The sequence below is a fragment of the Acartia tonsa genome, chromosome 14, assembly GCF_053477335.1.
Source record: "Acartia tonsa isolate MP-2025a chromosome 14, ASM5347733v1, whole genome shotgun sequence".
NCBI lineage: Eukaryota > Metazoa > Arthropoda > Copepoda > Calanoida > Acartiidae > Acartia > Acartia tonsa.
The window spans coordinates 19,451,822-19,465,454 of NC_137273.1; the positions used below are offsets into that span (position 1 = coordinate 19,451,822).

Here is a 13,633-nt window from a genome sequence, read left to right on the forward strand (position 1 = left end):
ATTGTTAGTTTAGCTTCACTCCAGATAAGCTATTAGGTTCTATTAAGGTAGTAGTTCTTTAACGTATTTTTTTGTTTAAGAGAATGATCCTTTAAATAATTTAAGTTATATGTTAACCCTTACAGATCGGGCCCCTATTCCCACCTTAATAGATCGGGGGGGGGGGGGGGGGGGGCTCCAAGAGCCCCCCCCTCTATCTCGGCTCCTGTTACAGATAAAGACGTAAAATTTTTTTCTGGTGGTTCATGTGTATTTTTAGAGAAAATTACTTTTTCTAGTCATAGCGGCCAGGCCGCTCCTTAGCCGCTTTTTAGCGGCCAGCCGCTAAATTTTAAAACAGCTGTAGAGCGGCCAATTTTGCAGCTAGGATGACAAAATTTTAGGACGAACTTTTATTTTTCATAACAAAAAAATTACTTTTTCTGATCATCGCCGAAAAACGGCAAATAACGGAAACCGCCATTTTCGGCGGTTACGGCGGTAAAACGGCGGTTGGCGGCGCCAATTAATATTTTTATCTGTTTGATGTTGCTCAAGGATTTACCAAAAAAAATTATAGGTCTCTAGCTGTAATAGAATCCACGATATTTATGATATATGTCTGTAGTAAAAGCCGGACAAAAATCGGTCATAAAGTCGGTCAGGGAGCGGTCAAACGGTCATAACACAACTTTTCTAAGAAGGTCATTGATATCTAAGTATTCACCAAAAAAATTTTAGGTTTCTCCTTATACACAAAAGTCATAATGTAGAAATTAAGATTTATTTAGAATTTTTTTCTAATTTTGGTGCTACCCAACTAACTTTGACCGGACACCACGACCGACACAGACCAGATATCCTAATAAAATCAACTCTTGCCGACGTATAATTACTAAACTTAAAAAGTCATGAAGTCACAGCACTCCATCTTACCTACAAAAAAAATGAGATTGAAAAAACTAGAGGGGGGGGCTCTTGGAGCCCCCCCCCCCGATCTGTAAGGGTTAAAAAATTTACACTGTTCAACATTATAATTAAATTCCTAAATTGCATTTGAATACTCTTTTGTTTCATATTAAAAAAGAAATAAATCAAGAATATTATTGTAGAAAAAATACTTTTACTTATATGTTAATTGTCTGCAAGAGTTATTTCTTATCATTTAAGAAGTTTTAAAGGTGCCATCTACTTATCCTATCCTATTATATAAAGTAGTAAGATCTTTTCTCTGTAACGAAGGATCTCGCCGATTGCTGAACCGATATGGTTCTTCCTTACAGCGAAGCTTCTTACAGGTCCAGGGTAGGTTTTCAACTATTTTTGGGGCGAGTATCTCCACCCTCCCATTAAAAAATTAACCCCCCCCCCACAAATAAAATATTTTACTTTTTAAACTAAAAGGGCCCCTAGAGACTTCTAGGGGCGTATTCAATTCCAAAATGAACAATTTCAAATATTGCAGATGTATTGATCCATGCACCGTTGACTCCTGCGGCCCGCAGGCCAACTGCCAGGTGGTCAACCATCGGGCCCAGTGTACCTGTCCCGCCGGCTTCATACCCAACCCGACACCAGTGGTAGGCTGTGTCCGCCAGCCGGTGACCTGTGCCAGCAATGCTGAATGCCCGGACCAGCAAGTGTGTGATGGAAAGTTCTGTAAGAATGTCTGCTTCAATGATAAGACATGCGCGGTGAATGAAGTTTGTGATAACAATGTTTGTCAGGCTCTTTGCAGGTTAGATTTTAAAATTTTAGTTTATAATTTTCTCAAAAGGTGTGTCATTGTTTAGTCTTTGTTTAAAACATCTTAAAAATCCAAAACGCTAGTTCCGTTTTATCAAGTAGGCTATTACCGACCTAAACCAATAAAAGAAGATCTCAATTGACCTTATAACCTCATAGCTGCTAGTCTATTGCTACACTATTACAAACTTATTGTCATCAACAAAGAAGATATATTCAAAAGCTTTTCTTTAAAATGACAATCTAGTATGCAACGCCTAGTGGACGAAGTTTGAACTAAAAAATCTTTCTCTAGATTGGACGACGACTGTAACTCTGAGGAAATCTGCCAGGGTGTGACGTGCAAGCTGGGCTGTCGCTCCTCCGCCACGTGCAGTGAAAACCAGGCGTGTATCAACAACAAGTGTACAGATCCATGTGCCAGCAAACCCTGCGGGGCCAACGCCCTGTGCTCGGTTGGCAACCACCAAGCACTATGTTCGTGCCCAGCAGGTAAGGAAACTGTTTTTAGTAAACTATTCGTCTGTTTCTCAAAAAGTGAAAAAAATAATATATTTTTATTCACTAAACCTTTTACTTTTAGAATTGATAAGTGTAATTCGAGAGAAAAATTATTTATTAATTCATCAAAAGTATGTACAAAAGCACCCTCCAAAAAATATTTTTTTTCGATTAAGAAATGATGCATACAGTAGTACTACTTGTCCCCCCCCCCCTTACCCAAATGTTAAAAGGGTGGGGCATAATTACTAGAACAAAATGAGTTGAATCTGAAAGGAGTTAAAAACAATAACGCAATTAAGTGAAGATTATAGATTAGACATAAAAGCACAGGTAACAGAACATAACTTTCATTTAAAGAGTATTTGCGCTTTTAAAAATCCACTGAAATAAATTATTTATAACTATTGTATTTTCGTTCCTGGTAATTGGTAATAGAAATACCATTATTTACTAGATAGCTTAACATTTAGAATTGATTTAACATTAACATGTTATTTTTATTCTATCTACATCACTTAACTATATTAGATTTTGTAATAAATTGATATGTAAATTTGCTAATATTTAAAAGCGAAGCTACTCAATGGTTAATTAATTCTTTTATCTGAGTGTTTACTTTTACATACATATTAACGATTTTAATCTAATTGAACAATTTAATTTTTTTTAAAATCCAAATTCACAAGAGGTCCCGAAGTAAATTACCCCCACCTTCTTGAAAAGAGTTAAAATGAATTGAAATTAAAATTATACAATTACACAAATATTAGATGATTCAAATCAAATAAAAAATCTGAATAATCAACATAGTAAATACATATTCAAAAATTAAATACTTTTTAAAATTATGTTGTACAAAAAAAAATCTTCAAAAATATTAGAAAAAATCCTTTAAATTTAATTTTAAGTTTTAACTTTAGTTTTACACTGAGATCTTAAGAAAGGAAACAAACTCTTAATGTCTAAATATAAAATTTTGTTTTGTTTGTGAGATAATCTTCTACTTTTGAAGGTATACTAATTATTTGAGAAAAAAAGCATAAAAGAAAAAGGTTTTTAACTAGCAGAAAAGAACTTATACGTTTATTCCTGAATTTAAATCTGACCTTTTAATTTGTAATTATAATGTAAAACATGAAAGGTTACAGTAAATGTTAAAACCTTAAGTATTTTATCATTTAAAATCCTTCAGTAAAACAGGGCTCGGCAGTTGCTATTCAGCCTCAAATTTATACTCGTTTGGATGCTTTTTTTTTTGAAAAAAGAGATAGCCATATTTTGGTCAGGTTTAGACTTCCAGCTGATTTTTAAAATTTTAAAAGGTTGATTTCCCTGAGTCTTACAGGCAGCCGAGCCCTTTAATAAACTACTCAGTTAGGAGGTTGACACAATGTTTATAAATCCTACAGTTTTCTTTTTCCATTTTCTTCTTAGCGGTCTTCCAATTGAGGTGCAATCGAATTATGATGGACAAAATTACCCCTTTTGTAGAATAGAATTATAGGTGAAAAAGTTTGACACTAAAAGTTTGTACCAACCAATACTCCAATAATGAGATGACATGAAACGAGATATATTTCAATATTTATTTTGGAGAAGAGGGAATAAGTAAAAAATATATCCTATTATATAAAGTAGTATGCTTTTTTGTCTGTAGCGAATGATCTCGCTAACTGCTGAACCGATATGGTTCTTTTTTACAATGAAGCTTCATATAGGTCCAGGGAATGTTTTTAACTATTTTGGGGGAGGGTATCTTCCCCGTCAATTGCCCCTAGAGGTTTCTAGGGGAGTAGCCTCTAGTTGTCTAAATAGTAATACAGGATTGATTTTCCACTAAAATAAAATGTTTTTAACCTCTTAATTGATACACGTACTAAACTTATATTAGTAAAACTCTAAAAACTAAAACGTAGTTCTTATTAATTTTAATTGAAAACTTTTTAAATAAAAATCACGAAACAGAGCTTTTAAAAATAGATTAAATACACATTTTGGGGATAAATTGTAATGTTATTTTTTTCTGATTTTCCTAAATTACATTGAACAAAAAAGGAATGGTTTTTTGTTTCCTTTTATTTAATTTCATTCCACACTCCTTTTATTTCTTTTTAAGCTTTTAATGAAAGACTTATAAAGTAGGTATACTTTCTATAAAATGAAAATATTTTGATAGTTGGTAGAAAAAATAGAAATTACAATTTCTATTGAAAGTACAATCTCATTCAGTTGTTAAGCTAATTTTATATATTTGGACAGCCAATTTTCTCCAGGCTATACTTTTATTTTTTCACACGAGGAAAGATATAAGCATTTACATATATATAGATTTAGATCCTCTTATTCTATTCTAGAACAATCTCCTTATCTACTAGTGGACTACCCTTTTCCCCTCAATGCTTTTTTTATCAGGCCCCTATCTGCTTTGGGCACTAACCCCAAGGGGCTCTCCCAACCCTTTTTTAACACAACATAACATGAAATAAGTATGAAGAATGCCTTTGTTTTTAGTCAAAAAGTCATATTTTCGTTCAAAAAAATGTTTATAATACCCTAAGTGGGCTCCAACCAAGCAGTTCCCTATCTTTATTGGGCATTAAATTTTTTCTAATATAAAAATCTATGGGAAAGATTTTCTAATTCTTACTTAACCCAAAATGACTTTTTGTAAGTATAAAAACTACTTTTTAATCAAGTTGCTGAATAATTGATTTTAAGAATCTTTATTCTATTCTCAATTTACATTAGAAAAAGAAAAACGCTTTACAATGATATTATCTTACATTTCTACAAAATGGTTAATCTTTATATTATTCTGACCTACTTATTACCAGCGGTTTAGTTTTAAAAAACTCAAAAAATGTTTTTTTTTATTATTGGGATTTCTATTAGAAGGGTGAAGGCAGCCTCCCCCACAAAAAATTGAAAAACTCTTCTGTGACATTTTATGAAGCTTCTTAGTTTAAAGCTATATCGGTTCAGTGGTTAGCGAGATCTTTTATTGAAGGGACAACAGTTTTTCTTTCTTTCAGAGAACATTCGAACCATTTGCGTAAGTCAAAACGACTTTAATTCAATGCAATAAAATTGTATATTATATACATTAAATTTAAGGACTAACTGGAGATCCCCGAAGGGCTTGCACCAAGCCCGTTGAATCCTGCAGACAGAACAGTGACTGCGGGTCTCCCGGCTATACCTGTCTGGAGGGGCTCTGTGCCGCCATATGTGATGGAGATAATGATAACTGTCTTAACAATGAGGTAACAGTTTTTCTAAATTTACCCAAAAAAATTTCCTGGGACCTTGAAAGATAAGATAATTGTGTATAAAATGATGAACATCCCAAATAATGATGTGCAAAAGTGTGTACACTGTTAGTTTGAACTAACCAATCAAGCTTGAAGAAAACTAACTAAAAATAGGATAATCAAGATGACCTCTTTATATAGATTATAACAATTGGTTGTAAAGTTTGGGCACTACTACATAGGAACCAAACAATAAAATTTTTTTGAAAAAAACTCAAAGTAATAAGATAAAGGGGCTATAAAACTTTGGGTACCAGTCCAATGTTCCCTAAATATTGATACTTATCAACCTAATTAATATTTCAGGTTTGCGTGGAAGGCGCCTGCCGTCCATTATGTAGCTCCGACAGCGACTGTGTCGCCGGCAATCAAGTCTGCCGCGACCGTTTCTGCGTTGCAGGCTGCGGTAGCGATGCGGATTGCGCGGGCAACGCTGCCTGCATCCAGGGCCAGTGCCAGAACCCGTGTCTGTTCAGCCAGTGCGGCACATGTGCCGAGTGTAGTGTGATCGGTCATCAGGCCCTGTGCTCGTGCCCGCGGGAAATGACCGGTAACCCTAATGTAGGCTGCGTCAATCAGGTATTTTATCTTTTTTTTGTAGCGCAGCTTCTTTTATATCAAGTGTACATTTGAAAGTCACTATGTCATATAAGTAAAATAAAAAGATCTACATATTATATAACTCATTTATACACAGTTTAAAAATTTATAATGGCTTATTCTATGTTGAATTAATCATTTTTTCCCATTAACATTTATTTTTTCTTATGATTGCTGTACTTCTTATGTTCAAACGATTTTACCTGGAACTTAATGAATCTATCTAATTTTATTTATTGTGCAAAAAAGTATGAATCAGAAATATATTTATTTTGTTATTTAAGTAAAAGAAAAAGTTTCGTATAAGTTTATATTATGAAGAGACAAAACTAATTTTTAGTAGCGAAGCTACTCTATAATTCACTTTGTCCGTCCGTCAGTCCGTCCGTCAGTCCGTAACGCTATGGGGGAAATGGGATTTACTCAGCTCCTATAAAAGATAGAATGCTGAAATTTCTTGACAACATTCCCATCAATAAGGAGCACAATTAAGTATAGAACATCGATGGCCGTAGGACCGCTTTTTAGCAGGTTTTAGGCTATTTTTGTATTTTTAACATTTTTCTCAATATCTTCTGTGTTTATGGTGCGATTTTCAAAATTTTTTCAGTTATAGATATCTAAATTAAATTTTCAGTCCTTTAAAGAAAACAACTATGACGGTCAGACTGCCTTTAAGCAGGTTTTAGGCTATTTTTGTATTTTTAACATTTTTCTCCATATCTTTGGTGTTTATGGTCTGATTTCCAAAATTTTTTTAGTTATAGATATCAAAATTAAATTTCCTGTCCTTTTAAGAAAACAACTATGACGGTCAGACTGTCTTTCAGCAGGTTTTAGGCTATTTTTTTTAAATTTTTTACATTTTTCTCCATATCTTTGGTGTTTATGGTACGATTTCCAAAATTTTTTCAGTTACACATATCAAAATTAAATTTCCTGTTGTTTAAAGAAAACAACCATGACGGTCAGGCTTCCTTTTTGCAGGTTTTTGGCTATTTTTAAATTTTTCCATATCTTTGATGTATATAGTCCAATTTTCCAAATCTTTTTAAGTTAAGGATTTAAAAATTAAATTTCCTGTCGTTTTAAGAAAACAAGCATGTCGGTCAGACTGCTTTTTATCAGGTTTTTGCTATTTTTTTTATGTTTTATATATTTCCTCATATCTTTGGTGTTTTTGGTCCAATTTCAAAACTTTTTTGGGATGTCAGTATCAAAATAATTTTTCCCATTGTTATGAGCATCTTTTATGTTATTTACTTTGATTGTCATCATTATACAAAATAAAACAAGGTTTCGTGTTTATTTTCTCCAATAAATCAATTAATTAATACACTTTAAATATACTTGTACGTATTACCATCCATGATTTTATTTTTTGTGCTTCGCTACTTATGGATGTTGTCATCCTTGTTTTGTATTTATTTACAAGTAATATTGCTTTTTAAAAATTTAAACTATACGTATTAATAGTACCTTCGCCGGCAGCCTCCCTGGGCTTCGCCTTCATTTTCTAATTAAATTTCAGTGGTTTCTTTTGCTTTAAAAAAATTTTTCATTATCATTGTAGATTGTCAGCAAAATATCTTAAAACAATTACAGAACCGTTGGGTGCACTGCCTGATAAACATAGCCTGAACGGTTAAGCGGTTACCGACATCTTTAGATTCAGACAGACATACATTGTTCTACTTTACATGAAGTGTTTTACCAAATGTTTACTTCATTTTATACTTTTAGGTCCGCCTCTGCTCCAAATCTGGCGTTTGTCCTGCCGGCACCAAATGCGGCGAAGGCGACGTCTGCGTAAAATCCTGTACCAGCACCGCCCAATGTTCGTGCGGTGAACAATGTGTTGGCGGGGCTTGCCGCCTCCAATGCGCCAGCACAACCGCCTGCCCACAAGGACACGTCTGCCGTTTCGGCGCCTGTACTCCTGGCTGCGCGGTTGACACCGACTGCGCGCACACACAATCCTGCGTCGCCGGCAAATGCGCCGATCCTTGCGAACAAGCCGACTGTGCACCAACTGCCGAATGTCGTGTCAGCAATCACAGCCCCCTTTGCACCTGCCCACAAGGACTTCAAGGCAACCCGAAAGTTGAGTGTCGCCGGGTTGAGTGTGTCGGTGATAATGACTGCGAAACAAGCAAACAATGCCGCGACGGACAATGTGTCAATCCATGCGCTCAATCTAATGCCTGTGGCTCCAACGCCCAATGTAAAACGATCCACCACACAAAAGAATGTTCCTGCCCATCTGGATACATCGGTAATCCCAACGTACAATGTATCAAGGACAAAAATCTGTGCCTGTCAAGCCCGTGTGGCGAGAACGCGATCTGCAACAACCTGGTGGGGACCTACGAGTGCAAGTGCAAGACTGGATGCACTGGGGACGCGTACAGCGGCTGCTTGTGTGGTAGTCCGCTAACAGACCCGTGCCGCGTCGTGGATTGTGGCCTGAATGCCCAGTGCAAGGTTCAGCTTGGACAGGTAGAATTTTTTTTAGTAGCTCACGTAATTGGCAAAATTTTGCACAATAAAGGTTTGCGAAATACTGGTGATTTCACTCTGACATCTATCCTTCCTCCCCCCCCCCTCTTATTTAGATTTTTTCTCGCATTTAGATATGAGGGAAACCGCCTTAAGAATCATTTTAGTTCCATATTTAAATGTTTTTGGGTGAAACAAAGCTAAGATTTGTCCTTTATATTAATTTTTTTCTTTTTAAAATTCATTAGTTTCTTCATAAAAAGTAATCTTATATAAATGTACTAGCGGCTTCGCCCCTAGCCTCTAGGGGCTTTGCCCAAGAGGTGATAAAAAAAAATTATTGCGAGAGACCATAAAGGACCATGGAAACTCCTTCAAAAAAAAAAAAAAAAAAAAAAAAAAATGGGGGGGGATTTTTTGGTTTTTGGGGGGGTTGGGGGTGTCCCACCCCCCGAGAAAATAGCTTAAAACCACCACAGGACCAATAGGTAGATACCCTGAAGAGTAGAATCCGATCGGTTCAGTGGTTACCGAGATCTTAAGGGACAGACAGACAGACGGACGGACAGACGGACAGACGGACAGACAGACATCGTTCTACTTTGTATTATAGATTATGTTGTACAGAACTAAAAAAAACTTTTCTGTGCAAAAAGCACCTATCAGGGAATATGTATGATATGAAGAATTATTTTTGGATTTTTGTGTCCTAATCTACATCTACTATAATTGTTAGGTACAAACAAAGAAAAAATATGAAAATACTATTTTTTTAGTTGTCCTATATCTGTAAACCTCATATTGCATATTATAAGATCAAGTCAGCAATACAAAGAATTTTTTTCCAATAGATTTAATAACCCTAGATGGACAATCAGACGCACTATTATGTCCAACTTAAAGGAAATTGTATCAAACGGAAATTTATATTTGTATTTTGTCGTATATAATTTAATCCTAATACGAGAGACTAAATTTGGACGATAAAATTTTTCCAAGCAAAGCAATTCAACTATTTAACCTTTATACCAAAATGTGTACACATTCTAAACAATAATATGTTTGAATTGTACCTACACTGTGTTCTTATTGGTCTAACTCAGTAATTTGGGATCTAGATTTCTATTGTGGTATTCGGCAACCCTAGGCCATGGTTTTATGGCAACACTATAATAATATGAACCAACAAACAAGCTCATGAATAAGCTCATTTCAACATTTCAAAGAAAGCGCTTAAATAAAGTAAACGCGCGTAAAATTGTCCATATTCGTACTATTGTGTAAACTGCGTAATTTTTGTGTATTTGATGCTGTTTTAGACCTGATGCAACCACAGAAGAAAAGCCAACAAAAGTTCATAATTAAACACATACATATTAGATTAGACTTTGTTGTATAACTCAGGGCTGTAAGGGACAAGACAATGGATTATACAATATACATCCCCAAGGATAACAAAATAACAGAATAACCCCTTTCTATGATTAAAATTATTGGTTTAACAGTTTAGACATCACTGTTTTAGAACCAACCCTTCGTAATTCAATGAAAGTACCCAAAATTAACCTTTAAAAATTGCTTAATATGTTTAAATGAACATACAGACTTTTTGTTAATTATCATTGAGTTGCTACGCTCTTTAGATTATGCCTTATTGTTACATAAATAACCTACGACCATAGCATTTAGAGGATCTGTGATCTTACAAATTAACCTACATTTATTAATCTGCCATTAAATAAAGATCTTAAGCGGTTTAGTAGCTATTGAAATCATAAGCTTCAGACAAAAAAATACTACATGAGACATATAATGATGGCAGAAAACAATTGGATTAAAGAACAATATACGTCAAAAACAGCCTAAATTGCGTACAAAACAGATTATATACTAAATGTATATTTATTTATTTTGAGGAGATAAAAAATAGATTTTGTTTCCTCAATGTTTTCTTTTTATTTTCTCCAATTTTATGCTGAAATAAAGGAAAAGTAAAAACTTAAAACCATACTGGTACTTAAAGTTTTATAAACATGGTCTCACATTCGCCTCCTTAGAATACTTTTATTAAATCTTGATTGGTTAGTTTAAACCAGAGGTGGATTCTTAAAAAAAATTTGCCCCACTAATCGCTTAGTGGTGCAAAATTGTTTCACGAAAACAATTTTGCCCCACTTGGCGATTAGTGGGGCAATTTTTTTTTAAGAATCCACCTCAGCAGTGTCAAAACTTAAAAACAAATAATTCTAATCCTCATAAGGAGCAATTTTGTTTTTCATCGTTGCGCATTGTGTAAAAACACTTAAATAGCATTTATAAAAAGAAAAATTGTGAATATATACTTACTTTCGAATATTCTTTTTTTAAAGGACCGCGCTTGGAGTAATAATATTTTTTTCTTCTCTCAAACAATTTTAAAATTTATTTCTTTCTTCCTCTTATCCCTGGCATTGACGTCAATTTTTGCTCAATCCTGCATTGTTTAGTAAAACATTGGTCTTCTTTATTTTTATTTTCTTGGATAAAGGATATTAAATGTAAAAATAATCATCTTCCAAATTTACCAGTAAGGGAAGGGACATTAGGCTGTACAAAAGTTTTATGATAACGTTTTCTTATTCGTTGGTCTAAGAATTTTGGGGACTATTATTAACAGCGACCCCCCTCCAATCATACCAAAAACATTAACAAGGCATCTTTTTTATGAATATACATTATTGAATTTGATTGGTTGGTTCACTAAGTTTTTTTGTTCAAATGATTCAACAACTAATTGTAATCTATAGAAGGGTATTTTGTGTATCAGCATAGGGAATGTAATCAATTAATCGACCATTATCTTATTCCTGTAAATTTTTACGCATTAAATATTATCTTTGTTAGCTTAGAATAATAAGGGGGGGGGGGGGTAAGGTGATGTAGATTAATGTATTGCCTTTGTCCTTACCTCCCTGCGATTTACTCATGACACGTTCAACAAACTTTATTTACGTACGTATTGAGGCGGCACACGGTACATTGTTTTTAAAGAATGAATAAAATTAAGAGAATTGATTTTAAGACAAATAGCAAAAATTTGTCAAAACACTTTGCTGATTACGGTTCTTCGTTGATTTCAGATTGTGCTTTCCCTTGGATAATCTAGCGAGCACAGAACGTGGGATTTGAAAAATTAAAAAATTAAGAGGGCGGTACATTTTCTTTATGCCTAAAAATACAAACACGTTAAACTATCCCCTTCACTTTATTTTCATTTTATTTAAAATAAGGGGAGGACTTTTTTAGGGAAACGCCCAATTTTTGCAAACATTATCAATAAATTGTATTTTTTTACAGGCTGTATGCGTTTGTCCTGCTGATAAGCCAATTGGAGATCCGCTTGTGGAATGTTCTAAGGATAAAGGTAGGACACCTGCCATTTGTTAAAGTAGCGCAGCTACTCTATATATAGAATTTATACGTCAGTCTGTCCGTATAAACGAGCCATAATTTCTTGTGTTATAGAAAAGTCAGATTGTGTTTTTATTTAAAGACCATATGTAAATTAATTTTGTTTTCTAGATTTTATCATGAATAATTGATATAATAAATATTGTCTTAAAAATCTGACAATCTTTTATTGTAGAAGGACAATGTTCCTCCAACACTGACTGCGCCGTGGACCTTGCCTGCAAAGACGGCCGCTGTATCGATCCTTGCAGCCTGCGGGCCGCCTGCGGCGACAATGCCCTGTGTACTGTCGTGCTGCACAAGCCGCGCTGCGAATGCCCACAATGTTACGTTGGCCGGCCGCACGTCCGTTGTCGCCCATCTGCGCGGTGCGCCGAGAATGACAACACCCAGCCACCGACTCAACCCTCAGTCGTCAACGGCTGCCGCGGCGATAATGATTGCCCCGATGATGCGGCTTGCCGCAATGGACGTTGTGATAGCACGTGCAGTAGTTTCAGCTGTGATTTGAACAAGCAGTGTGTGATGTCCAACCACAAGCCTGTCTGTAAATGCAAGTACAGTCTTGTTATTAATCAGCAGGGTATTTTGACCTGTCCAGATGGCCAAGTTGAATGCCGACAGGATAGTGAGTGTCCAGGTACCTAATTTTCTATCTAGATATCTTAAAATGTCTAATTTATTTTATTATTTGAAAAATATTCATACATAACATTTTTCCTCTTTTTGAGAGAAAAAATCCTCGAATGAAAATTTTAAAAATCCTCAAAATTAATTTGTTTTCAGCCCATCTGGGATGTTCCAACGGCCGTTGTGTGAATCCTTGCGACAACCCCCGCATCTGCCCGACAGACAAACAGTGCCAGGTGTTCAACCACCTGCCCACGTGTGTTTGTGTGGAGGGTTGTAACCCCTCCGTGTCGATTTGTTTGAAGGATAGGGGGTGCCCCGCCCATCAAGCTTGTGTCAACTACCAGGAAAGTGGTCTTTGCATTAATGTTTCATTTTTATATAATATTGTCTTATCATAACCTTTTTGTCATGTTTTACATTCTTTTTGTAAGTTTTTGTTTCCAATATCTTTTTTTCTATTTATCTAATTTTAATCTCCATTTTTTTGGTTTCTATTTTATCCTTTTGTAAATTTGTTCACTCACTATCACTCTCTCTTTTTCTTGCCCTCATTTCTCTCTCTCTTCCTCTCTCTCTTTCTCTCTCTCTTGCATTATCTTAACTTACTTTTGGTAATTAATAAAACAAGGACCAATGCTCCCATTCTAGTGTAAGAACCCATGCGAGGGCAAGGTATGTCCTGACAATACGCCCTGCGAGGTTGAGGATCACAAGGCTGTATGCAAGTTCTGTCCACCTGGCTTTAAGACTGATGCTAACTATGGCTGTATTAAAGGTAATTCGACTTTAGGGGTCAGGGAGGGAGGGGACAATAGACCGTAAATTATGCTGGATCTTTAAATCATTTTAGTGGTGAGCCAGATCGGGGTGAGTCGAATTTAAGCCAATCACAGTGTGGCATTTCATAAAAT

General features: G+C 35.2%; 1 protein-coding gene across 7 annotated transcripts in view; it reads left to right on the top strand.

Annotated features, from left to right (window-relative positions):
- Window positions 1–13,633, top strand: part of dpy (fibrillin-like protein dumpy) — a 256,661-nt gene that overhangs the window by 146,767 nt on the left and 96,261 nt on the right. For all 7 annotated transcript variants that reach the window (XM_080147847.1, XM_080147848.1, XM_080147849.1 and 4 more), the window contains exons 26-34: window positions 1,445–1,717; window positions 2,021–2,217; window positions 5,344–5,492; window positions 5,847–6,119; window positions 7,884–8,639; window positions 11,976–12,042; window positions 12,265–12,729; window positions 12,876–13,064; window positions 13,369–13,497. In XM_080147847.1, coding sequence (XP_080003973.1) covers window positions 1,445–1,717; window positions 2,021–2,217; window positions 5,344–5,492; window positions 5,847–6,119; window positions 7,884–8,639; window positions 11,976–12,042; window positions 12,265–12,729; window positions 12,876–13,064; window positions 13,369–13,497 — 2,498 coding nt within the window. The remainder of the gene's footprint in view (window positions 1–1,444; window positions 1,718–2,020; window positions 2,218–5,343; window positions 5,493–5,846; window positions 6,120–7,883; window positions 8,640–11,975; window positions 12,043–12,264; window positions 12,730–12,875; window positions 13,065–13,368; window positions 13,498–13,633) is intronic.